The 25,840-nt window shown below is 40.4% G+C and overlaps 1 protein-coding gene across 1 annotated transcript; it reads right to left on the reverse strand.

Annotated features, from left to right (window-relative positions):
* Positions 1-1,338: 1,338 nt before the first annotated feature.
* On the reverse strand, positions 1,339-25,795 carry fn1a (fibronectin 1a). Its single transcript, XM_017470571.3, has 46 exons — positions 25,516-25,795; positions 24,324-24,449; positions 24,089-24,226; positions 23,844-23,975; positions 23,609-23,746; positions 23,179-23,337; positions 22,728-22,925; positions 22,416-22,598; positions 22,135-22,311; positions 20,640-20,795; positions 20,311-20,439; positions 19,606-19,749; positions 17,879-18,000; positions 17,592-17,760; positions 17,310-17,495; positions 16,532-16,660; positions 16,335-16,424; positions 16,044-16,244; positions 14,848-15,123; positions 14,046-14,309; positions 13,836-13,930; positions 13,085-13,253; positions 12,876-12,962; positions 12,234-12,425; positions 11,278-11,550; positions 10,598-10,789; positions 10,415-10,504; positions 10,039-10,305; positions 9,249-9,365; positions 8,883-9,047; positions 8,559-8,714; positions 8,202-8,315; positions 7,790-8,059; positions 7,486-7,676; positions 6,823-6,910; positions 6,532-6,711; positions 6,301-6,390; positions 5,967-6,155; positions 5,632-5,721; positions 4,940-5,391; positions 4,597-4,735; positions 4,329-4,508; positions 3,676-3,801; positions 3,287-3,393; positions 2,966-3,082; positions 1,339-2,338 (listed from the first exon to the last, which is right to left on the reverse strand). Exons 1-46 carry the CDS (start codon positions 25,643-25,645, stop codon positions 2,270-2,272), a joined length of 7,452 nt encoding a protein of 2,483 aa, XP_017326060.1. The 5' UTR covers positions 25,646-25,795; the 3' UTR covers positions 1,339-2,269.
* Between the last annotated feature and the right edge of the window lie 45 nt (positions 25,796-25,840).

Below are 25,840 nucleotides of genomic sequence, written 5' to 3' on the forward strand. Positions count from 1 at the left end.
TTGTTTGTCCTGAGCAGTTAAACTGCCCACCATTCTTCAGATGTATCCTCCAGATTCTGCACATTCTTTTGGTTTTCCAGCATCTTCTGCATATTTGACCCCTTTCCAACAGTGACTTATAATTTTCAGATTCATCTGAACTACCAAAAATATATTTTTTATTTCTTAAAACTATTAAAAACTAAAAGATACGGTAGTTCAGGTCTTTAAGACATCTTTTTTTATGAACAGCCATGTACAGAGCAATAATTTATTAATTTAATTTTATCTTCACCATTATTTTCAATAGAAACAGAACAGAAAAATGCTGAATTGTTCCAAACAGTGGGTTCTAAGCAACCTCTCCATCACAAACAAGTCAATGACTTAACCTCCGGAATTATTCAATTACATCTGGATGATGTCACGGAACGAGACTATAGCGGAAGCAAGTGCAGATTACAGTCTTTATTGCTCCAACACAAGGTCAGTAAACATGAGCAGAGATACACGGTCTTAAGCATGAAGTGAGATTCAAGGCATGAAACATAAACAGGACACGAGCGCACAACTGCTTAGCACCAAGGTAGCTAACACTTACATGTACTTAGACTTCATTAGCTAGTTAACCGTATCTACATTTAATTATATAATTATATATAATATAAAAAGACACTATCCCCCCAAAGAATGCGTGGTTACGCCCATGACGGAGATGCTCATAAATGAACTGATATTAATGTTAATCTCTTTGCTCTCAACGTTAAATGTTGATTAACTTCAAGACTTACAGTGATAAAAATGATAGATTAAGCTTACCAATCTCTGCTTATCCACTTGGACACTGCTGTCCTCATGTTAATGCACTGTTTTTCATTTTCCCTTTTTCTTTTTCTGTTCTGCACCCCAGATGCTTCCCTCCTCGATCCATGTTGGTCATGTGACTGTGTCTGTGACTTAAGAGTACTGTCGGAGGGTGAGCGAATAATATGCAATCACTTGATGTAATAAAATACATTTTTGAACTCATTTAAAATACTACACAAAAAAATAAAATGTTTCCTTTCATTATTTTTTTTAAACAAATAAGATTTGGATTATTTATAACGTTTTATGAAAGAAGATTTTCAAAGAATGATTTCGGCACAATGGCGTCCCACCAAATAGTCAATCAGAACACGGGAAGATTTTTAAAAATTGCTGTTAAAGACAGCGCTACAGGTGGGACTTACAGTTACATGCCACAATTTCACAGTGTTCTATTCATTAATTCCTACAAGCCTGGAAGTGGATCATGAAAAGAAAACTTTTGGGAACTTGCATGCTCTGTTTGAATTCAATGCCACCCAGATGAAAGAGTTATCACAGAGGAGACCTGGATATAATTTATTATGAAGGAAAAGAGAATAGTGTACCAAAAATCTAAAGTGTAATTCTATCAGCAGCACTGTTGAACAAGAGAAACTTTGTGTAAAATACACGACAAACATTTATTTATATAAAAAGTTTATTAAAAAGGGATTTTGTCCACAGTAGTTAAGACTGGCACCTAAATCACAAAAAATAAAAAAGTGTACATCCAAAATTGCATTCTACAAAAATGCACTGATAAAAGGGATAAATAAAAAAAAAAAGAAAAGAAAGAAAAACATTAAAATGTGTATGTTAACATGAATACGGTGCTTTCCTTATGGAAGCAGAGGACACAGATTCAAACCAACCAATTCAAAACAGGGTCAATACTACATTATTAAAATGCCTACAAGGCACAGAGACTTCCATTTTAAGACAGTGCTTGTTTGTATTTATTTAATTTTAATAAATGATTGGTCTCTCTTTTTTTTTGTAGAAAAAATTGATGTAGGCCATAAAGTTGGTAAACAATAAAATTGGTGTCTTGCTGACAAATGGCAACAATAGCAAAAAAAAAAAAAAAAAAAAAAAAAGGTAAAGTCATACAGTCTTTGGTCTTGGCTGATTCAGTTGGTGAGAAGAATATAAACAGAAAAACAGGGCAGACTCTAGAAGAACTCCACATCTCTCCAGGACTGAAAGGGTTCTGTCCAGACTGAAGGAGTCCCCCTAAGAGATGCGAACACATCTCTACTGTGTGTGTAACAGGAGGAGGATGAGTACGGCCCGTCCTGGTTAGTGAGGGAACAGTGAGGCGTATCAGGACTGAGAGCGCAGTGTGGAGGTAGCAGGACAGGGGAGAAAAATAAGGCACTGAGGTGTACTACAGTAAGGACAGTCTCTAGCGTGCACTCCTCTCAAAAACTACAGATGAAAATTATTTCAAAGGGCTCTGGGCATCTGCTAGCAGGTCAGGTCTGAGGCACTCGATGGGACACTGGATGTTCTGTAGAACAGAAACAAAAAGTGGGAGTGATTAATTCAGAATATAAGACTAAACTCAAACCAGAGAACTACCATCCACAGGGCTTCAGGCTTTATTGAACGGTGTGATGAGAATAAAATTCGCCAATTCATTTTATTTTTCCATTATTATTATTATTATTATTATTATTATTATTATTATTATTATTATTATTATTATATGACATTGTTCTACACATTTATTGTATTTCTACCAAGAGAATCCTACTGAAATACCATCACTTTGGCAAAAACAAATCTGATCTCAGAAATCTGATCTCAACTAGATCTGTCATATTTTAAGGACTTAAGTGTTAGTGTTTGTAATTTATATACGATCCTTGAAATCTGAACTTGGGTCATGTTCTGATTTGTTCTACAGGTATGTTTTTTGATGATCTAGCTCAAAACTAATTGAAATACAACAGACCAGGTCCAACAATGATGAATGTTAAGGATGGCAGCAAATGTGAGCCATTCTAAGATAACCTTCCATGTGCAGCAGCTGCCATGTTTACCAGTCACGGAAAATCTCCTTGCAAAACCATTGTCTAAGGAATATTGATTTGGATAATTTGTGGTTATCAAGCAGTGATTCAGTAAGACCTACCAGTTTGCGTAGGGCATTCTCTCTGTAGCGGTCATAAACGTCTGTGTGCACTGGAGGCTGGATGAGGTCAACATTTACCTCAGTACCTGGCCGACGACAGTTCTCGCAACGCCAGCCCTGAGGGGACAGCATTTGGTTACAAAATATATCTACATTCTACTACTCAAAGATAGAACTAAATAAAGGACAATGCATTCAGCTCTGTACCAGGAAAGAGACAATACTACTTCACATCCATCTACATAATACAAAAGTTTTTTTTTAATCTTACAAGCACACTGACATGAAAATAATGCCCAAGCAAGTGGAGGCATATCTCACCTGCTGTCCACCATAGCATGTGCAGGTGCAGATGCTGCCAAGGTACTCTTTCTGCCACTTATCTCCAACCTTGTACATCTTTCCTTCATCATAACATGTAGCTTCATCTACAAACACAATTCAGGACCATTTTGATCAATTTACAGATAAATTCAAAACCCCAAAACTGCTAATTACATCACCACCAAAAGAAATTTACATGTTACTGGTATTTGTGGACAACAAATTGCATTGCTAAGGTAAACAAATGAAAGGACAGAGAAACAAAAGACTCTGTCGAGAAGTGAACAGCTGGCACTCTGACTTCTCACCACAATCCCAATGTAGCTGCATAATGAATTGTATTGTCAGGATGGTGAGAAACCACTGCCTGAGTTAAACCCACTTACGTGGCTCGCACTTGAACTCTCCTTTCCCGTTGCCCAGGCAGGTGCAGCTCATCATTTGGCCGTTCTCAGCTTGGCGGTCCCATTTCTCCCCGATCCGATAGTTATGGCCATTATCGTGACACCACTCTGTTTGATGGATAGAGCGTATGTAAGAAAAGAGCAGTGGGTCATATTACATTGTGCTTCACAATACACAAAAATCTTAAGTTCAGTGACTGCTTTGGCTTTTGGATTCCTTTTAGAGTGAATTCATCCATCAAACACACACACACGTTCATAAGATTGATCAATCCATGATCTTGGCATTCACACATTGTTGGAGCAGTAAGCTGGTCTCAGAGTTTCGCATCATCTGGTTACAGGTTGACAATACAAAGCTGAGACAGAAGTCAGATACTCATTGACCGTCATGTTTAAGTATAGATACAAACATGACAGAAAGGGCTAGCATGGGCAAAGTGAACCATTTTTGGGCATGCTTTATATGGTTTATATATGGTTAAGACATATCTTTTTTTGTCTGTCAAAAAATACATTGCATTAGTGTGATTTGATGGACAGAAATAGATATGGCTTAACCACTGGTTTTCAGCTGCGCATGCTAGTGTGAAGTGTAGGGTTTAGCATGTAGTAGCACTGGCTCAGTCACTCACTGGATGAATCACATCTGAAATGGCCACTGCCAAGGCCGAGACACCTGCACCAGAGCTTAAAGCCTGTCTCGGACATGCGCTCCCACTCAGCCCCCACCTCATGGTAGGTGGCAGTGAATGTGTCATAGCATACATCCCTGCCTACAGGCACCACTCCAGCTCCTGGGCCATGTCCTGGAACTTGAAAATGTAACATATTTAGAGAAAGACACATTTAGAAATAGAGCCATAATCTTTGTAATAGGATGTTTAACAAGGCGGGCTTTACCTGTGTTGCCAACGGTCACAACATCTTCCAGAACTTTCTCCTTGTTCTCTCCATTGACAGACTCCACAATGATTTTATAGGAGGCTCCTGAAGTAAGACCGATCAATGTAGCACTGGTGGAGGAGCCAGGAAGATGCATCTGAATAAGACAAACACACAAGAAACACTTTATGGCCACATACACCCAACAGAATTTTCGTGTGTTACATAAAAGAACTACAATATTTTATCTTTGGAAAGTTTCCATTGTTTCTAGATCATTGCAGCTTTTCAGTTCATTGAGTGACACAGATTTACATTGTTTCCTGTGAAACTAATTATATGTTTTATAATTTATGCTCACCTGGAAGCTCTGCTCATCGATCTCTGTAATGGGACTACAGGACACCACATACTCTGAGCTGTGTGGCACTCCTGGCCATGTGATAGTGGTCTGTGTCCGGGCTTCCTGAGGCAGCTCTGTCTCATTGAAAGGGTTCTCAAAGGACAACCCAGGCAAAGTGCCTTCATTCAACCTCACCACCGGAATTCTGTGGCCATCTGGCCCTGGCAGAGGAATGTAGACCAGCGGCTCACCGTGGTGTGGAGCCAGGGGCTGATGCTGTCCACGGTTGGCCAGACCCAGACTCTGATACTCGGTGTAGATGTGTTGACCCTGCTGCCCAAGTGTGTCATGTCTGTTTGGGCCCACCAGGTGCACATGATTGCTGTTCAAGTTCTCTTCATTGGGAACATCCAGCATGCCAGGTCTGGGCCGGTGAGACACTGGAAGCTGAGGGGACAACTCTTCCACTTCTAGCAGGAGAATAGATAGGCGTGAGCTCGCTATATATTATAGTATTGCGGCAGAGAAACTTTAGAATCTTTTGAACTGTATAGAAACCAAACTATGGAAGCATGAGGCTTGTTGTAGCCATGTATTTACAGTGTACTTCAAACGTCAAAGCTAGAATTAAAGATACATGACAGACATGGATGTCTGTTAGCTGCACATTATAACTCTTGGAGAATGATTTAAACAGTATAGATTCTTACGGGTTCTGGCCTTGCCCACGAGTGCAGTGCTTCTTTGTGCATTGTTTAGTGCAACAATTTTAATGATGTATTCAGTGCTTGGCTTCAAACCTGTGTACAAAAAACAAACAAAAAGCCCTTTAGTTTGGAGGTGATGGAAAACAGCTGTGAAAGATTGAAAAAAGATGGGCAACATCCAAAGCAGAAACAAGTACTTATGCCATAAGCAAAATTAAAAATACAACCAGATATATACATGGGTAGATAAAACTGAAAAATACAAAAGTGTGAAAAGAAAAGAATAAAATAGGAAATAAGCAGTTAGTGCTAGCAACAAGTTCATACAAGACAAATACCGGAGATAGTGGCGGATGTTCGGCCAGCGAGAGGTCTTGGGACAAGCTCTCTTGGGATGCCTTCAACTTCCTCGTAGGTTATGTAATATCCTGTGATGATGCTTTGGGGAGGTTCCCAGGAGAAGGAGATGGTGTTGGGGGTCAGGGAGGTAAAGCGGATATTTGCTGGTGGGCTGATCACTGGCTTAGCTGAGGATAGACAAACACTTCAAAAATTAGGTCATTTTCTAACACAAGACCTGAAGAAAATCCACCATTTACAAAATCACAGCAGATAATAGTTTTCAAAAAGTCACATAAAAGCATAAACCATTTTTTATTGCAGAACAGTTACCTGTGGTGGCTGCGATGGTGAACGGTTCACTGCGGGCATTCCCATTCAGAGTGTAAATGTTGATCTTGTAGGAGGTACCTGGCTGTAGACCTATTCATAACAGGAAATAAAACATTAAATCTAATGCTTTTGATGACTGAACAAGAAACACTTTTTTTGCTAAACAGACAGACCGCTGCAGAGGCTACTATTTATAATTACAGATTAAGGTAGTTTGACTTGTTTAAGTACCAGTGATGGTGTAGGTGCGGGATTCAGGGGGGATGGTCTTCAAGATGGGGTTGTGACCTCCGATAGTGGGTGTGGCCTCCACTAGGAAGCCAGAGATGGCATCAGTCTTAGAGCGCCAGGTCAATGTGATGGAGCTATCCTTCAAGTTAGAGATCCGAACACGACGAGGGGGACTGATGTCTGCAAAACAGTGGCAGAAACAACACTGTTATATGATATATATGATATATGCACAGCTGGCATCTTTAAAGTAAAGGTACAATGTGAAAGGTTCGTAGGGTTATAGCTTACTGTCAGGAGTCGTGATGTCTCCCTTGACTGGACGGCTGGTAAGAGAATTCTTTACAGCATAAAGCTCCACTTCATACTCAGTGGCAGGCTACAGAGAAAAACAGAGAGAAAAAATACATACATATATATATATATATATATATATATATATATATATATATATATATATATATATATATATACGTACGTTTTTGTGTGAATGAATGCATGTATGTATACACACACAAACACACCCTATGGACCCTAATGCATTTTGCGCTTTGCTTTTTCTGACATAATCTATACAAACCGCAATCTGTCTTAGGTCTCCAGCTTTGATGTACCCACAGCCTTAAATAACAAGGACGGCAGTGTGTATGTGTTTAGAATAGATGAGCACATTGCTGGTCTAAAACCAAATGCGTGCCACAACCACTGTGGGCACCAAGGCTCTCATTACACTTCAGGTCAATATTGTGGATTTCTCAAAACTTACAAAACCAGATTTTAGCAGAAAATAGCTACCCACGAATGTACAAAGCCCCACCTTCATGTCATAAATCACATGACACACAATGCATATACTTTTGATCAATTTGATCAATTATTGACTTTCCAAAGATTACACAGATGTGTCATTATTCTTAGTGTTTTAGAATACAACCCAAAATCCAAGATAGTTACCATGAGTCCAGTGGCATGGTACTGTGTGGAGTCAGGTGCAATGTTGACCTCTTTAGTAGGCCCATTCTTGTTCTTGGGAGTGATGGCCACACGGTAGCCAGTCAGCTGGATATTAGGTCCTGAATACCAGGACACGGTAAAGGAAGTGGCACCAACCTGAGAGAACTGGAGATTGGTAGGGCCAGGAATAGCTACAGAGATAAAGCACAGAAAAAGTATTCAGGCCATTTGGGATATTCAGCATGCTTATTGGAAACACAGTTATGTGTACATATGTCACATCTGAAATATAAAACATGTGTACCTGTGGTCTGGATGCCAACAAGTGGAGGACTGGGAGTGCGGTCATGAAGGGCGATGACTTTAACAGTATACTCAGTGCCAGGCCGGAGCCCATGCAGCAATGCAGATTCGTCTGCACCACGAGGAGCAGGGAACAGCTCTCTCTCGCCCTCTTCTGAGCTGGAGTACAGCACTCTGTATGAGGTCACCTCCCCATCAGGACTCTCCCAAGAAATCCGCAAGGATGTCGAGTCCACTTCAGAGAAGGCTAAGTCCTTTGGCTTGTCCACAGCTGAGAGAAATCAGAGATGAATATAGTGAATATGAGTACATACATGTCAACATATGGACATATTATAATATTTAATCATCACAAGTTCAAATCTTAAGATTTGTTATAAATATATTGTATATATGTAACTGCATTGACTTACTGGTAATTACAGTCTCTACCAGAGGAGGGCTCTCTCCATCTTGTCCCAGAGCATAAACACTGAGCGTGTACTCTGCTGTAGGCATCAACCCGGAGAATGTCATCTCTGTCTGGTCTGCAAAATACCAAAACTCCTTGTTACATAAAGATTAAACATTAATGAAAAACACATTAATGAATCAATATTAAAGTCAATAAAGAGAACTATATATATATATATATATATATATATATATATATATAGAGAGAGAGAGAGAGAGAGAGAGAGAGAGAGAGCAGTGTGAAGAAAGCTATTTGACTTTATTTAATGCTTAAAATTGAGTAAAAACTACATGTTTTAGACATTCCAGTTTATTACCTGGAGCAACCACTTCAGAGAAGGAGGGTCCGCTGCCATTTCGGGGAGTTCCAGTGATGCGATATCCAGTGACGGGACCGGCAGCTGGTGTCCAGCGTACAGTGATGGTGCTGTCCTTTACATCAGTCACCTCCATCTCAGATGGAGACTCAATATCTATAGAAAAATGAGCCACATCATTTCATCATCAATATCTTGGTCTCCACCAGATCACGTTAGCTAAAAATATAGTTCTTCTCTCTCTCTCTCTCTACTTAATCATCTATGCTCTACCATCACATCAGAACAATCTATACATCATATGACACACAATAGTAGGTGTACCTGTTTTGTGAGTGACATAGATGGGTGTGCTGGAGGCGGGGCTGTCTCCTCTGCCTGTCACAGCGTACACGGTGATGGTGTATTCGGTGCCTGGGCGCAGACCCTCTATAGTGGCAGTGGTCTGAGAGCCAGGGACAGTGAACTCTTTAGGAGAGCTGTGACCACCTGAGAAAGTACAACACTGAGTTGTTACACTATGGCAACAATGAGCTATATCCGTTAAATTAAAGTATAGTATAAGTAGTGCGTGCAGTTGCATGACACAATTTTAACTGTTAGCACATAATAGACCAAAAGTATACACAATATAGAAATGATTAAAAAAATAATTTACATTGCATTTTTTTGGTTTTAGGAATCATCTACCTGACTCTCCATGTGTGATCCGGTAGTACCTCACGCTGACAGAGGGGGCGTCCCATCGAACAGTGATGCTGGTCGGTGTTGAAGAAGTGACCTCCAGGTCAGTAGGGGCATCAGAGACTAGCAAAAAGAAAAATCACCACATCATATTAGAACTATTCATATAGTATTCAGTTGTATTGTTTATATAAATAAAAATAGAATGTGTGCATGTAAACATAAAAAATTCATATACTAGACCAACTAAATGCTGCATAGTGTGTGGATGTTTATAAGTATGTGCACATGGGCACACAGGTATCTTCCAAATGAATAAATGCACATTAATATTAATACTAATATTAATATGTCTAAATCTACAACTATCGGTACTTGAAAAGTGACACTGTTCTATAGTTTTTGCATGAATTATATTTGTTATGCGGGGATCTGAACTGCATAAATGGTCTACAGAAAAAGGCATGCGATGCAGTGTTCTTTTCCTTTCCCTGTGTTCCAGAACATTACATTTTTCCCAGATTTACATTTTCTGAATCAAAACCAAAAACATGAACTGAGCATTAGGGAGGTTGTGATAGTGCAGAAAATAAGAGAATGCCTACACATAAAAGATTTATCATCTTAGTTTCAACAGAAGGTCCATACTTTCCATGCCAAACCAGGTCTGGAAATGAATGTCAATTCTAAACACTTGTGCAAAATCCGTGACATGTTATCTGACATCAATTTAATTCAAATGTCTCAGCAGAGAATGTGAGGATTATTGCATCAGTAAAACAGAACTATAGCTTACTGGTGGCCTGGGTTCCGGTGAGGGGCTGACTTTCACGGGTGCCGCTCACAGCAAATATGCTGATGGTGTACTCAGTCTCAGGAGTTAGGCCTGTCAGTGTGAAGTGGCTCCTGGAAGGTGGCAGTCTCTCCTCCTTGGAGCGTCCTCCACTGGTCATCTGATAACGAATACGGTAGCCAGAGATGCTGGCTTTAGGAGGCAGCCAGTGTATGGTGAAGGCGTTTGTACCAATGTCAGAGAAAACCAGTTTAACAGGGGAATCCAGGACTGCAGTGCAGAAAAGAGAGTGAAATCAAATCTTTTGATTCAATATAAAGAGATATGCAAGGAAAATAATTCTATTGATTTTTAATAAATGAGAGGCAAATTAACTCACTGGTTCTTTGAGTACTGATTACAGGTGAGCTCTGCCTTTCTTCATAAACAGAGAACACACTCACCATGTATTCAGTGTTGGGTATAAGATCTACAGACACATAACACAGACAGAAAGCTTAATTGGTGATCCCAGACAGCCTTAAAACAACTCAGTTGAATCTGGAAGAAATGGTTCACATACGGCGAAGAATGACCCTGTGGACGTTTCCATCCACAACCCGCTCGGTGTTGTCATTCTCATCATCGACTGGGTGATAGTGGATAATGTAGCGGTCAATCTCGTTAGGCTTGGGGACAGTGGGGGCAGTCCAGCTCACAGTCATGTTGTCAGCAGTGATATCACTGAACTTTAGGCCTGTCGGGGCTGGCACAGCTGTGGGAAAGGAGTGAGGAAAGAAAATAATTACAAAACAAATAATGTGGAACGTACCCACAATGCTCCGTGCTACTAGATCAGGGCAGACAGTCTGTCTAGACTTATTACATCTTTTAAAAGTTAAGGAGCTCAAGCCACTAATGGAAAAAGGGGTCAGAAAATGAGCACCAGCTTGAGAGTGACTGAGGAAAAACCGGTACACAGACTGCTGCCACATGGATCTCAGTAACTTTATACTGAGATAGAATGAGACAGAGCAAGAGTGAGAACTGCATTCAAAACAGATGCTTGCCTGATCTTTAACACACTATTCTCCAGACACATAAGATAATGTGGCAGCCACATGTAGCCAACACATACTGTACACATGAACAGGATGTTTAACATGTAAGGAAGTGTGATATTAGTGTCCATACAGTACATTCAATCAACTAAGTGTGACAGGAATGTAATATATGTCCTTAAGTGCAGTTTTGCATGCATACCTGTTTGCTGTGTGATGGTGGTGGGCTTGCTCTCGCCTTTCTCAGTCACTGTGATGATGCTGATGTCATAGTCGATGCCAGGCTCCAGGCCATACACGGTGTAGGTATCCCTGGTAGACTCCACAAAGTCCTCAAAAATGGGTACACTATCACCCGCAGCCACCACCGTGATGCGGTAACCAGTTATAGCAGTGGAGTCAATGGGACTCCATGTGAGGCCAATCGTGGAATCAGTGATATTGACAAAGTGGAGGTCTGTTAGCTGGGGCACGTCTACGAGGTTAAATAGAGAAGGAGCAGGAAGCCAAAAGAAAGAAGAACATCCCACAAAACAGAGAGGCGAGAGTATAGAGTTAAAACACACACAGCCGTCATGGTTCAGCATATGCATAATAACAGTGAACCATGGTACAATAGAATATTAAGTGATATGACGACGTGTTTAAAACTGTTATCTGTTGCAAGACATTCTCAAATTATTATCTGTGATTTGACAGATTTTTTTTTTTAATCCAAGACTAAAAATGCAGTGATCACTACAGGAATGCCATTCATACATGATCAGATACATAATATTGTGGTAACATCATATCACTTATGTTAGAGTAAAAAAAGTAAACTCTTGTATTAATGGAGCTTTGTCTTCGAAAAAAAAGGCAGTGGTTTCACCTTCTAGTGGTTTGATTAACTGAAAGGAAAGTTACCAGCAAAATGTTCATCTTTGCCATAAATATTTACAAATCTTTGGTTAACCACTTCCAAGAGAATAACCCATGTAAACTTGAATGTACTAAGGATGTGATTTATTTAGACAAAGTAGTTTTGTTTATACAAGTGCGATTAATCTGAGGCCAGATTACAATTATGAAATGGAGCAACCATTCCATTATGTGAAAGTGGCCATATTAGATTTGGAAAGAACGGCTTGTGTGTACAGAGGCAGGTGTAATACAAACCTGGAGTGATTGTGCTGGAGATGGGCACGCTCTCCATGTCGTCCTTCACTGTAAACACGCTGACGTTGTACTCCACTCCAGGGCTCAGGTTATCCAGAGTGCACGAGGTCTGGCCCGCCTTCACAAACTCCTCCAGAGAGTTACCCTGCTGGCCATTAGTGGGACTGCAAGTCACTCTGTAGCCTGTGATATCTATGAAGCAAGTATAGAAAAATGAAGCATGTAAATGTTTGTCATTCACAGGCAATATGATTGCATAATTAACTGTGTTTTTATCATGCCTACGACTTTTGCCGTCTTCAGTTCTACACTAAACTTTGATACTGGTGACCGCAGGAATATTAGTATGATTGTTGTGAGAGAACCATTTTAAGTGAATCTGTCACATTAAACCAATTTGGTTCCATAATAATTTATTATTTGTTTAGATTCTACCTGTGTTTATAGCAAACATTATTTTTTAATGTAAATTTACATTCAAACATTTATACAGTTGTAAAACAAAACCTTATTTACTTCCAGTTTAAAATGACAGCATAATATTTGTTCCTAAATTTGCTAACAGATTGTGCTATTTGATGTGATTCTCTTGCAAATGATTTGTAAGCATTCATGTAGATATGATGAGTTTCGAGTGCTGACCTGGAGTGCTGGCTTCATTCCACTGGACCGTTAGCTCTCCAGTGTTTGGGTTTGTTACCAAGCTGAGATCAGTGGGTGGAGACAGAGCTGAAGACAGAGATAATCAGTAAGATATGACTGCATCAGAGTCATGGGAAATAGCTTCACTTCAGCTGGCGTCAATATGCCGCAAAACCTTTTCACAGTGAACAAATGCAGAACAGGCTTACGTGTGACAACACGACGTGTGATGGGGTTGCCTTGCCCGTGGCCGTTGATGACCGGCTGCACGCTGTAAGTGTACTCCACTCCAGGAGTCAGGCCAGAGATGTAAATGCTTCCTGATTCAGAAGTCACCTCCCTGGGGGCTTCTCCGCCTTGACTGGGCTTCACAGTTAACTGAAGAAAGGAAGTAGGGTGTGTGAGTGGGAGGAAGGGTGAATATCTATGGGCTTAACACAGATGTACAAAAAAAATGAAATACATTGCGTGCGATCTGATCATTACAGGATTTCCGCAGAATTTTAATAACGCTTGGATTTTTGCCCCATAATCAGTATATATTCACTGAATAAGGCATTATTCTAATCTTTCATTTGACATCTATACGTGTATGCAAACATTTGAGCTAAACACAGGCTTAATTTAACACTACACTTGGGACATTGTGTGCAATTTGCAAACATAAAAGCTCCCAGATAATTATTTAACAGTAAATTGAATTGTACATGTGTTCCTCATGCACATCAGCAGCTGCTTTGCAAATTGCCATTAAACTTCATGAATGTTATGCATTCATATGGATAAAACACTATTACAGTCTAACTCAATATTAATAAACTGCAATTTTGGCAAATAATTCACACACAGTTGTTCACATGCACTTAATTCATTATTTAGCACATGCCAGGTTAGTATGTACATTCAGTACATTCATACTCGGTGTAAGGTGAAAGATATGGCAAACAGCCTGAAATGTACCTTATATCCAATTCTGGGAACAGGATTCCAGGAAATTACAATGGAGGTGTCTGTGACATCAGTTGTGAAACGAGGGGCATTTCTCATTGGCAAGGCTACAAGGCAAACAGAGAGTAGAAATAGTAAGGATAAAAACAAATCATCCTCCCCAGGACATTAATGTCCTTCAAATCACTACTAAGGATCAGTGGTGCATCGGCTGAAACTCACAGGTGCTGAAGGTCAGTGTGGCGCCCTCGCTGAGCACATTGCCCTTCTCAGAATGCAGTGTGGCTGTGTATTGCGTGTCTGGCTGAAGGTTCAGAAGTGTGTACTGTGTCAGGCGGCTTGGGAGGTGCAACTGTTTAGGGTTCGATCCTTCTACAGTCAGGAAGAGTCTGTAACGAGTGATCTGAGCTCTGGGAGCTGACCAGATGATCAGAGCACTGTCCTCAGTCACATTGGCCAAGTGGAAGTTGGTGGGGGCATCAGGTTCTATTCAGAAAAAAAACAAGAAACAGAATATTTTCAATTACATTTTAATCGTATAGTGCTTTTAATGATGGACTTAACAGAACTGTAGATGTTGAAAGGATGTTCAGTATGAGCATATTGTGAATATGAGTCCTGGAATGAGCACAGCATAGTCTTTATGATTACAGTAGCAGTTGTTAGGTATTAATCTACAGTATCCATGTGAGATTATCTACTGAATAAAAGTTGTAATTTGGGCATAAACTGTTTTTGGGAAATGCAAATCTTTAGGGCATCAATGTGTGACCATCTACAGCAACATAAATACTACCTAAAATTCAACAAGTGATGCATGTATTAAGTATGTGTGGCAATTTCAATATACAAAGAAGCTCAGTGGTCACAACTAGTTAGACCAATTATGAATCAGTTTCACCACCAGACTTCACACTTCTTTGTCTGGTGGTGTCAAAACCACCACTGTGTGCTTGCTTTTTTCTATAATGGTGACTCCAGCAATAAATCCACTTTGTCTCCATGCTATTTTGCAAGTACTTACTAGTGGCATGCTCTCCAACCAGCGGCTCGCTCTCTTCTCCGGCCTTGATGGCAAAAATAAAGAAGCGGTAGATGGTTCCAGGCTCTAGCGGCGTGACCTCTGCGTAAGTATTGTGCATGATGGGTAGCACTGTCTGTTGCTCGATTAGTCCATCAGCACCAACTTGACCTACTGACACACGGTACCCAGAGACATCAGGAGAAGCAGTCCAAGTGATGGTGATCTTCGAGTCAGACACCTCGAAGAACTGCAGGTCAGTCGGGGATGGGATTTCCTCTGTGGGATAAACACAGTGGCTTTGGATTAGAAACACTAAATAACACTGAGCTCATGCCTCAAAGATACATTTTCCAGCAACAAAACAGAACCAAACAAGAATTTCCTTTTAAAACAAATTATAATGGAGGATTTCCAAAAGCAAATCTTCATCTTTTAAACATTGCTTTGACCCTTCCCGGACGTTCTTCTCTGCCCCAATTTTAACCTACATTACACTTCATCCAAACATGGTCTTAAATCATTTCAACCTGTAATTTCCATTCACTGAGACCCGACAAGCTGTATTTACCATCCAATAAAACTCTTCCATCTGAAGAGAAGAATTCAGACACCCTATTGGCGTACAGCTTGCCCCAAGAGAAAGAAAAACAGTCTTGCAATGGAGAGACCACAGATGGTTTGTTTTAGTCCAGCTTAATGTTTGAGCAGACCTCTATTGCCATATGACTGTATTCCAAAGGAGAGACTCTTATAGTTAGTACTAGCACCTGAGCAAACTTTGATTTGCCCATAACATTAATCAAATCTACAACAGTGAGAATCTTCACTAGGTCAGGGCAAAGCAACATCTAAACTAAGACTGACAGTTAAAGTATTTAATTCTTTCAAATGAAAATAGGTAATAAATTAAAGTACAAGTTAAATATTTTGAATGTAAAATCAAATTAAAATCTAGGCTACAGTTAAAATGTCGAAGATTTAAAAAAATTTTTTTTAAAGATCTTCAAGTAATTGCATGTTAGAGAGGATTCACAAGCACTGACACCCTGGAGTTTTTACAGAAAGAACATTTCTGCTTGGAACAGGATCCAGATCTTGTCTACAAACAGATGCTCTTTACCCTGTTCTTCACGTCATAGTTCACTTCTCTAAAATCTCTGTTTAAAGTATTTTATTATCTTTTAGTGTCTGTGTACCTAGCACTGGTTCTCCAGCAGTGTTGACCTGCACAAACACGGGCTCACTCTCCAGATTCTCTTCTACAGCATAGATACTGATGTTATATAGCTGGCCAGGTTGAAGGTCACTAAGAGTCACAGAGGTCTCCGTGTTGGGCAGGGTCAGCTCAGTGCTGCCAGAGCTCCCTTCAACAGATGGAGTGTAAACCACACGGTAGCCTATGGGCATAGAATTAAGGTCAGAACATTTTCCCATCTTCACATGTAGGACATTAAACATGGTTTACATTAAAGACAGACTGAGCAGACCTGTGATTGGAGCCAGAGGTTTAGACCATCTGACCGTGATGGAAGTCTCATCTACATCCCCCACCTCGTGATCTGTAGGAGCATCAGGAGCTGCGGAGGAAGAGGAGACAAGATTAGCCTGGAGATACTACAGTAGATTTTAATAAGAAGAATTTTAAAAATACTATAGGGAGAAAACCTTTTCTCCACATGTTTACCTGTAGTCTGGGATGTGGTGAGGATTAGACTGGAGTTTCCCTCATCAGTAATTTCATACACATTAACAGTGTATTTTCTGCCTGGCAGGAGCTCACTGAGATTCACAGAGGTAGCCGTACGTGGAAGATCTGTAAACAGTTAACAAGACATCTGAAACATTGTTTATTTTTTATACAATAAACATCACAATTAAAGTCTCAGGGACCTCAAATCTGCAACCACCTTCTAATTTTGCTCTACTTATTTTGCTATCTAGTTTTACATTCACAGTATGCAGTACAAAGTATGTAATCTTATAAAGCGTACATGTACTCCACCAGAAATTTTCCCCTTGTAATGTTATCAGTTTAAGCTAGGAAGTACTAATCATGGTTAAAACTTGCAGTAATTTTACTCTGATCAATCACAAAACTGATTGTCTTTTCCATATCGTTTTCTCAAAATGATGCATTCAATACATAAGCAATATAGCTAGAGAAAGTGAAAAGGCTACAAATCCCAATTGTCCCAGCTTGAACTATTATGTTTAGTCATATTTAAGTGGCATATGCAGGCGGTCAATCAAGCCTGCTCGTTATAATGTTAGGCCGTGTCTAGACAGCATTTTCATATTTTCCAAGTTAGTTCATATTAAAACTTTGCTGGATATTTATATCACTTAACTCCTGCATCTTAAACATGTTTAAGCTATTTTGCATTCTTGGCCTACTAACATTAAGACAAGTTACAGGGATTGCTTTAATTGCTTGAATCCGTTAATAAGAACGTGTAACTGACCCAAAACCATGGGTTCTCCTTGCTGTCCTCCCTCTTCAGTGAGCTCATACTCCACTCTGAAACCGGACACGGTGTCAGAGGCAGAAACCCAGGAGATGACGAAGCTGCTGGAAGTGATCTCAGTCACAGACTCTGAGGTGTCCACCACTGGAGGTGGAGGATTCGTGTCTCCTTCAGTTGTAGCCACTGGGAGAAGATGGGACACATGGAGGAAATAGTATGAGGTTAAAGAATGCATGGAGGAATGCAATTTTATATTTGGCTGACACACAGGATACTCACAGGAGCCGTAGTTGGTAGTGAAGTCAAAGCGAGTGACCTCTCTGCGACCAAGTCTTAAAATACTGATGAGCTGACCCTCATAGGTGATGCCAGGCTTCAGTCCAGCAATGGTATAAGAAGTGAGATGGCCTGGAAGGGTAACTTCCCTCCATGGAATACGAGTGTTTTTCTAATAAACAAAATACGCCCATTAAACACACAAACCCCTAATAAGAGAGACATATCATAATGATCATGCTAACCCTCCAGAAATGGGGGTGAAATACCTAAATGGATAAAAGACTGACCTCTCGCCACTTGAGGACATACTGGACGATATGAGCAGAGGGGGCAGCGTTCCACTGGATTGGGTGCGAATTGGGCTGGTTGCCAGCTTCTGTAATAATCACCTGTACTGGACGAGTACCACCTGACAAAGAAGCCAAGACATCAGTTTTAAGATCATTTGAGACACACAAGTCATTTTTTTTTAAAAATGTATAGTTGATAGAAAGTATTTATTTATAACTCCATAGGAATTGAAGGTCATTCACCAGGTTATGTACTGTATATTGTCTTTTCAATGTTATATCAAAAGTGTACAAAAAACACACATTTGGCAGTAAAAACACAAGAAAGTTTATTTTAAAGGAGATGAACCACGTTTGTGCACTTCTGCTACCCGGTTGTAGTGAGAAACCGAATTTGGAAATTTGACACAGCTCTGCTAGATTCTTCCTGAGGTTTCAGCACTCACACAGAGTTGATGTTGGTGTAAAACTACCATTTCTTACTGAGGTTTCCAAATCCAACAAAACAAAAAGAATCTGTCACATTTACTCAACCAAAAGGACTAAAAATAAATACACAACCTTCTTTATTCAACGACATAGTTATTTACTTTTATACGCATGTTGCAATTTTCTTTCCATTTCCCAAACCTTGTTCCTTTTGATGCAGTAATTCCCTGATGCACTGTTTAACAAACTCACCTTCCAATAAAGCATAAAATGCATAGGCTACACGTGGCAACATTGCCTCATTGCAGTTTGGGGAATCTGGTTTCCATTTCTCCCAATTACTGCTATGAAAGGCCAATAACTAGCTTGTGTGTATACAGCAACATTTAGTCTGTGTTATGTTCCACCAGCAAGCCAGTCTGTAGTGTTCCCAGCATTCTCACAGCTGTATGTCATTATACAGAACTATTGTTCTCGGGTCCCCAACACTGAAAGCTCTCGCCTGACCCCATCCAAGCCACACAGAGAGGGAACATTCCTGTCATAACTAAAACATTTTTTTTGCCAAGCCTTCAATGTATATATGTATATTTCTTTACACTAGATCTATAGATGAATCCGGGGTATAAGCAAAAATATGTGTCTGAAGAGATTAGGGTTAAGAATAATAGTTTTCATTTTGCAACTATTTCACCTATAAAACTTCTAAAATTGAAGTAAGCCGTCAACAATGGAAATTATTTAAACCAGTGAACGACTTTGCAGATGCTCTAGTGGTGTAACTGGCAGACGAATGTAAATTAGTTCTGCCACTTTCTCGACAAAAACGTGACAAGGACTTTATAAAGGCTGTAGTACTGCCAGTCAAACAAAAATAAATATTAAATAAAAGAGTAAAAATAAGAATAAATAAGACTAGAAGAGCAATGGGGGCAAAAGAGTAAAAAGCTGAATGAATGGCTGGCCTTCTCCATCTACCAACTTCAAAGCCATGAAACAAATGAAAGCGCAAAGCATTGGTTTCAAACAACACCTTTTAAAAAGGACAAGTATTTATTCAAAGCAGAGCAACTGTGCCATCTAACACATGCAGAAGATCTCTCAAACACCTGAAAGGGGAAGTAAACAGCAGTGCCTCCTCTATGTCTGTAAACATCTGGAGCTCGTCGACTTCCAACCCACCCTCAACCCAAGTTCAAAAGATCACTCACAGAACTGCTGAGCATGAGCCATGTCTGTGTGTATACATACATATGCTTTATTAAGTATCCCGCATAGAGGTGTGCTTGACTCACCATGGAATGAGTGCTGGGGCTCACAGCTCACCTCTCCAAGCCCATTGCCATTGCAGAAACACTTGTAGCGAAGTCCATGGATGACCTTGTCCCACGACTCTCCGATCTGATAGAAAACTTTGGTGTCTGGCTCCTGGCACTGGTCTGTAAGAGGATATGTGTGTTGGGTCATTACCCCGTTATTAAAGTAACCACTTACGAAATTCTTAGCTAAGTTTGTGTAAACCTAGAATGTAAGTCTAACAGTTAAAAGAAAAAGAAATGCAGAAGATTAAGGGTAAAACTGCAATGTCATTGTCTCACTCCATTTTTCTTACACATCACCAACTTACTGGATTTTTTTCCATAACAAATTGAACGGTGCGATAGTTCAACGTAACAGCAGAGAAGAGCTAAAACATTTACCATCACAAAACATCCAGATTGTCCTCAAACTTTCTCATGCCTGCCCCTTCCCAGGTAATATGTAATATATAGCAAAATACATTTACATATTAAAATGTGATTGGCTCTTATAATTTATGATGCAATAACAGCCAACCAATCATGTTCAACCTATGATTTTCCAGCAACATTTTCATCTTTTCAGTTTCTTGAAAGAATGCAGCAAAACATTTGCATGTTTAATAACGTTTGGGGCAACTGTGTTATCTCTGGTGATGGTAAAAAGAGCTCTATGTCATTGTATTGTTGATGTAAACTCACCAATGGCGTCACACTTCCAGCGTCCACGGCCCTGGCCGAAGCAGGTGCAGTTCATCATGTAGCCCTCATCATGACGTTTAGTGAAGGTTTGGTTCACCTCATAAGTCAGGCCATCCACAATGCACTGGTCTGAAAGCAACATTAGCATTAGTAGTACTCTGCTACTCAAAAGATTTAAAAAAAATTAGCATTTAAATATAATGCCTGCATCAATGGAAAAAACAACACTACAATCATTTTTGCACTGCTCCCAGTACAGATGAGCAAACAATGGCTCAATACAAAAAAAATAACAAGCCTCGATTTTGACTTCCCAGTGGAGACCTCACCTTTGAGCTGTGAGTAGGCAATGCAACTCCACTCCCCACGTCCGTTTCCTACACAAGTGCAGCGCATCATGTGACCCAAAACGTCATGCCGTTTATCCCACTGATCTCCCACACGGTACATTACTCCTTCGCTAGTAGTGCAGACCTCCTCATGGGCTAAAAAGGCAAGAGATTATTTGGGTGATTCTATTCTCCAGATAATGACCTATACAGAAACTTAATATTTAGGTCTAGATAGGACATGAAAGAGGGATCATTAACCCTCAGCACATTTGAAGGACACGCATTGTGAAGCATACAATCTTTGACCAAGGATAACCCTTTGTTCACAAAATGTCTAAAGCATCAAATACCCATTATCATGAGTGAACTACTACCTATAATCTACTACCACAAACAATTCTGATTGCTTTGAAAAATGCCCTGGTGCAGCGTTACAGAATAGTCTCACTGTCGAGAGAATAGGGCTGATTGACCTGTTAGGGAAATGAAAGGGGGGGGGGGGGGGGGGGGGGGTATGTGAGTTGGATAAGAACACCAAGGTTGAGAGGGAAAGGGAGTATAAGGAGGAGCTCACAGATCTGAAAGCAGCTGCTCTGGACCCCAGCCAGCTCCTTAATGCTTCACTGACAGCCAGACCTCCTCCATCTGCACACCAGGGCAACTACAGGGCCACCGCTATCGTAGTCTTAAAGATACTCCAGCCAGAGAATCGTGCTCATTTATTCACTGCCTTAATTGCTTTTAAAGTGACTTGTGCATTCTTAAAGGTGACATGAGTGCCTTGTTAACCGGCCACTCATTTTAAATGTTCTCAGATGGTGCACAGAGGTACAAAACAGAAGTATTAAGGATTGGAAAAAAAAGAAAATAAAAGACAGATGCAATTTAGTTTTCAGTGTTTTGCAAACAATGCTCACAAAAGTCTGCACTGTACCTATAACGAGAAAATCCACTTTACCCTGTACCCTTTAAAATGCATAAGGACCCAAAGCACCAAACCGTATCAATAAATCTGGCTATTAGCAAAGGTCTGCGAGATCCTGCCTGGCTCCTCTTAATTAGCCCTTAGAAGTCGTAGACACCCATCAAAGTTCCAACTCAGAGCAGAGTGTGTATGTAAATGTGACTGGATAGGTGTTGACCGAGCCTTTGTTCCCCACCGGTGGGACCCTCTTATCTCTTATTTGGCCTCCTCCCAACATTAGGGATTAAGGTTTTCAATATCAGATAATACACTTTATGCGATTTACCTGATCTCTTCAATCTCTTACTAAATACGTTAACCATCTTCCAAAGACAAAGTTTAGTTTTGACCAGCATATCCATACCCTTTTAAGATCAGATCAATCAGATCAGGATTTTAAGAAAGTGTAAGCAGATAGGACTTTAAGACTGTAACCAGATTCTGACTATATTTCCCTTAGGTGAAACTGCCAACTTCTTCATATTATCACCATTGGGGTGCTCTAAATGATATTTCATTTGCACTCACCAGCCATGGGGCAGAAACCATACTGCTTCTCTCCATCAAAATTATATGTGGTGCCGCACCACTTCATGCCATCCCTGCGTCCATCAGCTGTGCAGTCTGTGTAGTTATGGCCATTATAAAGGAAAGGGAAGTGGCACAGTGCGCCATTGGAGTTTCCTCCTCTGGTTGTAACCAAAACTGCAAAACAAGTTACAGACCACAAGATGAGCACCTGATGATTGTGCAGTTAAAGCTAAAGTCTAACTGATGGCTTTGGAGGTTCATTATGTATTTTCATTCACCATTCTTTTCTGTGCAGAAGGAGTACTGGTGATCTTTTTCAAAGTCAGAAGTGGTACTACACCAAAGCTGCCCATCATCACGTCCCTCTGAGGTGCACGAGTAGAAGGTCTTGCCCATGGACACAAATGGGAAAACACACGGCTGGCCGTTTGAATTGCCACCATAAACTTGAGAATGGCCCTCTATGCACAAAAAGACAAAAATGATCACCAAATGAGAATAAATTCATCAATCATACCGTTATTTGTCCAAAATTATGCAACAGCACCCGGTGGCACTCTTGAGAGGGCATATTAAGTGATGAAACTGACCCCACTCTTTACAGCTGACACCATTTCCCAGGCAGGTACATAACATCTGCTTGCTTCCCTGAGTCTTGATCCAGCGCATGCCCAAAGTATAGGAGATTCCTGAGTCCGTTACACAGGTGCCCTCAGTAGGGGCCACAGGAAGGGGCACAGGTTGGAACACAGCCGGCTGTAAGTTGGTGATCACACGAGAACCAGTGCCTGCAATAGCCATAACACAGAAAATGAGCACATGTGATTAATGTGTTGTCAATTGTTTTCCTTACCACAAAAAGAGTACAAAAGTTTCAGTTCTGACAGATTTTTATAGCTTTGTGAATTCAAAAATGTGCAGATGAACTGATAATATATAAAAGGAAACTGTCTTGATAACCAGACAGACCACTATATATCCTGATTACACCAGAAATAAACAGCTCATTTTAGGAAGCCAGTCTAATTTTCAAGATCTTACCAAGACCAGTAGTGTGCAAGGAAGCATGCCTTTCGCATTTCCACTCTCCACGGCCATTACCAGTGCACAAACACTGCAAGATGTTTCCATGGGCATCTGTCTTAGTCCAAGTATCCCCAATGCGGTAAGACATGCGTAAGTCCTGGTCATTGCAGCGGTCTGAAAATACCAAACACACACTCAGAGGTTTTACATCATTCAGACTAAAACATCCAATAACAAAATAAAAAGCAGCACTTTTCTAGCAAATCAAGGTTAATGTTTTTCCTTCGTCATTAAGTTGCTACCCCCTAATGCCAGTGGGTTTAGCTGTAATGGCTTTAATTAGGTAATTAAATTGAGAGGCAGTGAGATAGAGAGAAAGGTATGCATACTGTGGAGTGTTGAACCAGTTTTAGGGGAGTGTTTCATAATGCAGAGGTTTTCTTACTTCTAGATGTGCAAGTGATGCGTCCACTTCCCTCCCCTAAACAGGTGCAGTCGACAATCATCCAGCCTTGGTAAGGTTTCTCCCAGGTTTCCCCCACTGTGTAAGAGGTGCCAGCTGCATTATCATAACAGCGCTCCGCTAACAGGGAAGGAAAGGAAGAGATGGATTTAACATTCGTCCCGCTACACCAACATCTAACACGTGCCTAAATCAGACTTTTTCTGTGATATCTTACCGATAGGTTTGCAGGTCCATTCCCCTTTCCCATTGCCCAAACAGACACACTCCAGCATGTAATCTCCAGTGTCATGAGGTCTCATCCAAGTGTCTCCAATCTTATAAGAATGTCCCCCTTCATGGCAGCGGTCTACAAGGGAATAAAAGGAAGTAAAATATAAGGCACTGAGACAGATGGATATCAAAAGTGTTTATTTATTTATTTATTTATTTATTTATTTATTTTTAAAAGGTTCTACCCACTTGCAATAGTGCAGCTGATTTTCCCTCTTCCAGAGCCAATGCACGTGCAGTCCCAGATCATCCCATCCTTTGGCCTTTCGTAGGTCTCTCCCACCCGGTATGATCGAGCATTTACTTTGTCATAACAAGTCTCCTCAGCTAAAGTAAAAATAAACCACATCATCAGGTAATAAGCAGTGACTTGGTGCACAGAAATTCGTTGCAGCATGCTATTGTAAAATATAAGTGAACTTACCCTCAGGCTTCGTTTTACACTTAATACCAGCCACTCCATGGCAAGTGCAGAGGAGCACAGTGCCCAGATAGGTGCGTTCCCACTGCTCACCAACTCCATAAAACTGACCATACTCTACACAGCCATCTGGGTGGAAAATGACGGGGGAAAATTAAGCACAATTTTTTTTTTTACTTCAAACACACACACACACACACACACACTGACTGGAAACAAAGCCCTGCTCTTCCATATCAGGTCTGATGGAGTTTATGGTTAAGGGTTAATGCCAGTGCAAAACATTTCTGTGGCTTTAACAACAGTGTAATTACCTACCTTTTACAACTAAACAGTCAAGTCAAAGTTTCTCTCTCTCTCTCTCTCTCTCTCTCTCTCTCTCCATGAAAGCTGCATGGTAAAATGAGAGTTCATCTGGATAGCAATTTACAGTAGCTAATAGCAGCTTAGAAAAGGAAGTTGAGACATCAAAGCCTCTTCAAATCTAAATCTTAATCAAAAGATAGTCTTGTTAGAGCGTCTTTCCAATGATCAAGGAAGGTCTTAATTTTCACTCCTAGCACCCATTCACAAGCTGGCTAGTCAACACTTATAAATCTTATAAATAAGTCTTATAATATATATATATATATATATATATATATATATATATATATATATATATATATATATATATATATAATAATATTATATATTATATATTATATTATATATATATATATATATATATATATATATATATATATATATATATATATATATATAACGGTGGGGGCGCGCAAAAATATATAACGTTAAAAATATAACGTTAAATTTATTTCTTTAAAGATGATGACCATGACGCTTAAACAAAGAAAGCTTTAATATCTCACAACAGCATATTTTTTCCCCCACCCTACTTTTTGTACGAGGGAATAACCTGACCCCCCCCCCCCCCCCAACATACCCCACCCACTCCCGCACCCCCACCGTCCCGAAATCCATGCACAGGACTCATCTAAACTCAGGGAGAGTGAGTCTGAGATACATATAGCGCTTATTTAGCAAAGGTAACTGTTAAAACGGCATGAGCCAATTGTTCCACTGGAACCAAAACATTATTTAAAAACAAACAAACAAACAAACACTAAGATTCATGAGTGGCCTACTCAAAACCAGCAAATCGAGCAGAGAGCTAGTTCGCAGGTCGTCCCACCTTGAGAAACGGATGATCTGGAGCGCTCGTGCGCCTGCCTCCTGCTTTTCCGTGCGCTTTTGGGCATGCAGAGCACAGCGCCGGAGAACAGCAGCACCACCAGCACCGTGGCCAGACAGCCACCGGACATATTCACGGGGAAGATTGAAACACACCAGCAAAAAAAAACAAAAAAACTTTTCTTTGTTGTAGAGGAGAATAGAGAGAGGTAGAGAGCTGCAGCTGACTCCAAAATGCCGTTCAAGTATCCCTCTCGTCCCGCTGGCGCACCTCTGCGGAGAACTTTCAGCTGAGAGAGGTTTTATTTGCGCTCCACATTCCGCGG

The sequence above is a fragment of the Ictalurus punctatus genome, chromosome 6, assembly GCF_001660625.3.
Source record: "Ictalurus punctatus breed USDA103 chromosome 6, Coco_2.0, whole genome shotgun sequence".
In the NCBI taxonomy this organism is placed as follows: domain Eukaryota; kingdom Metazoa; phylum Chordata; class Actinopteri; order Siluriformes; family Ictaluridae; genus Ictalurus; species Ictalurus punctatus.

What these genes read in the sequence shown, in the direction of transcription:
- fn1a (XM_017470571.3), bottom strand. Translation starts at nt 25,645, where the DNA reads ATGTCCGGTGGCTGTCTGGCCACGGTGCTGGTGGTGCTGCTGTTCTCC. An exon ending in AATCAGCTGCACTATTGCAA is followed by an intron (nt 23,976 to 24,088) that starts GTGGGTAGAACC and finishes ATTCCCTTGTAG; the next exon opens with ACCGCTGCCATGAAGGGGGA. An exon ending in TTTCAGATGTGATTCATCCA is followed by an intron (nt 3,802 to 4,328) that starts GTGAGTGACTGA and finishes TCCATCAAACAG; the next exon opens with AGTGGTGTCACGATAATGGC.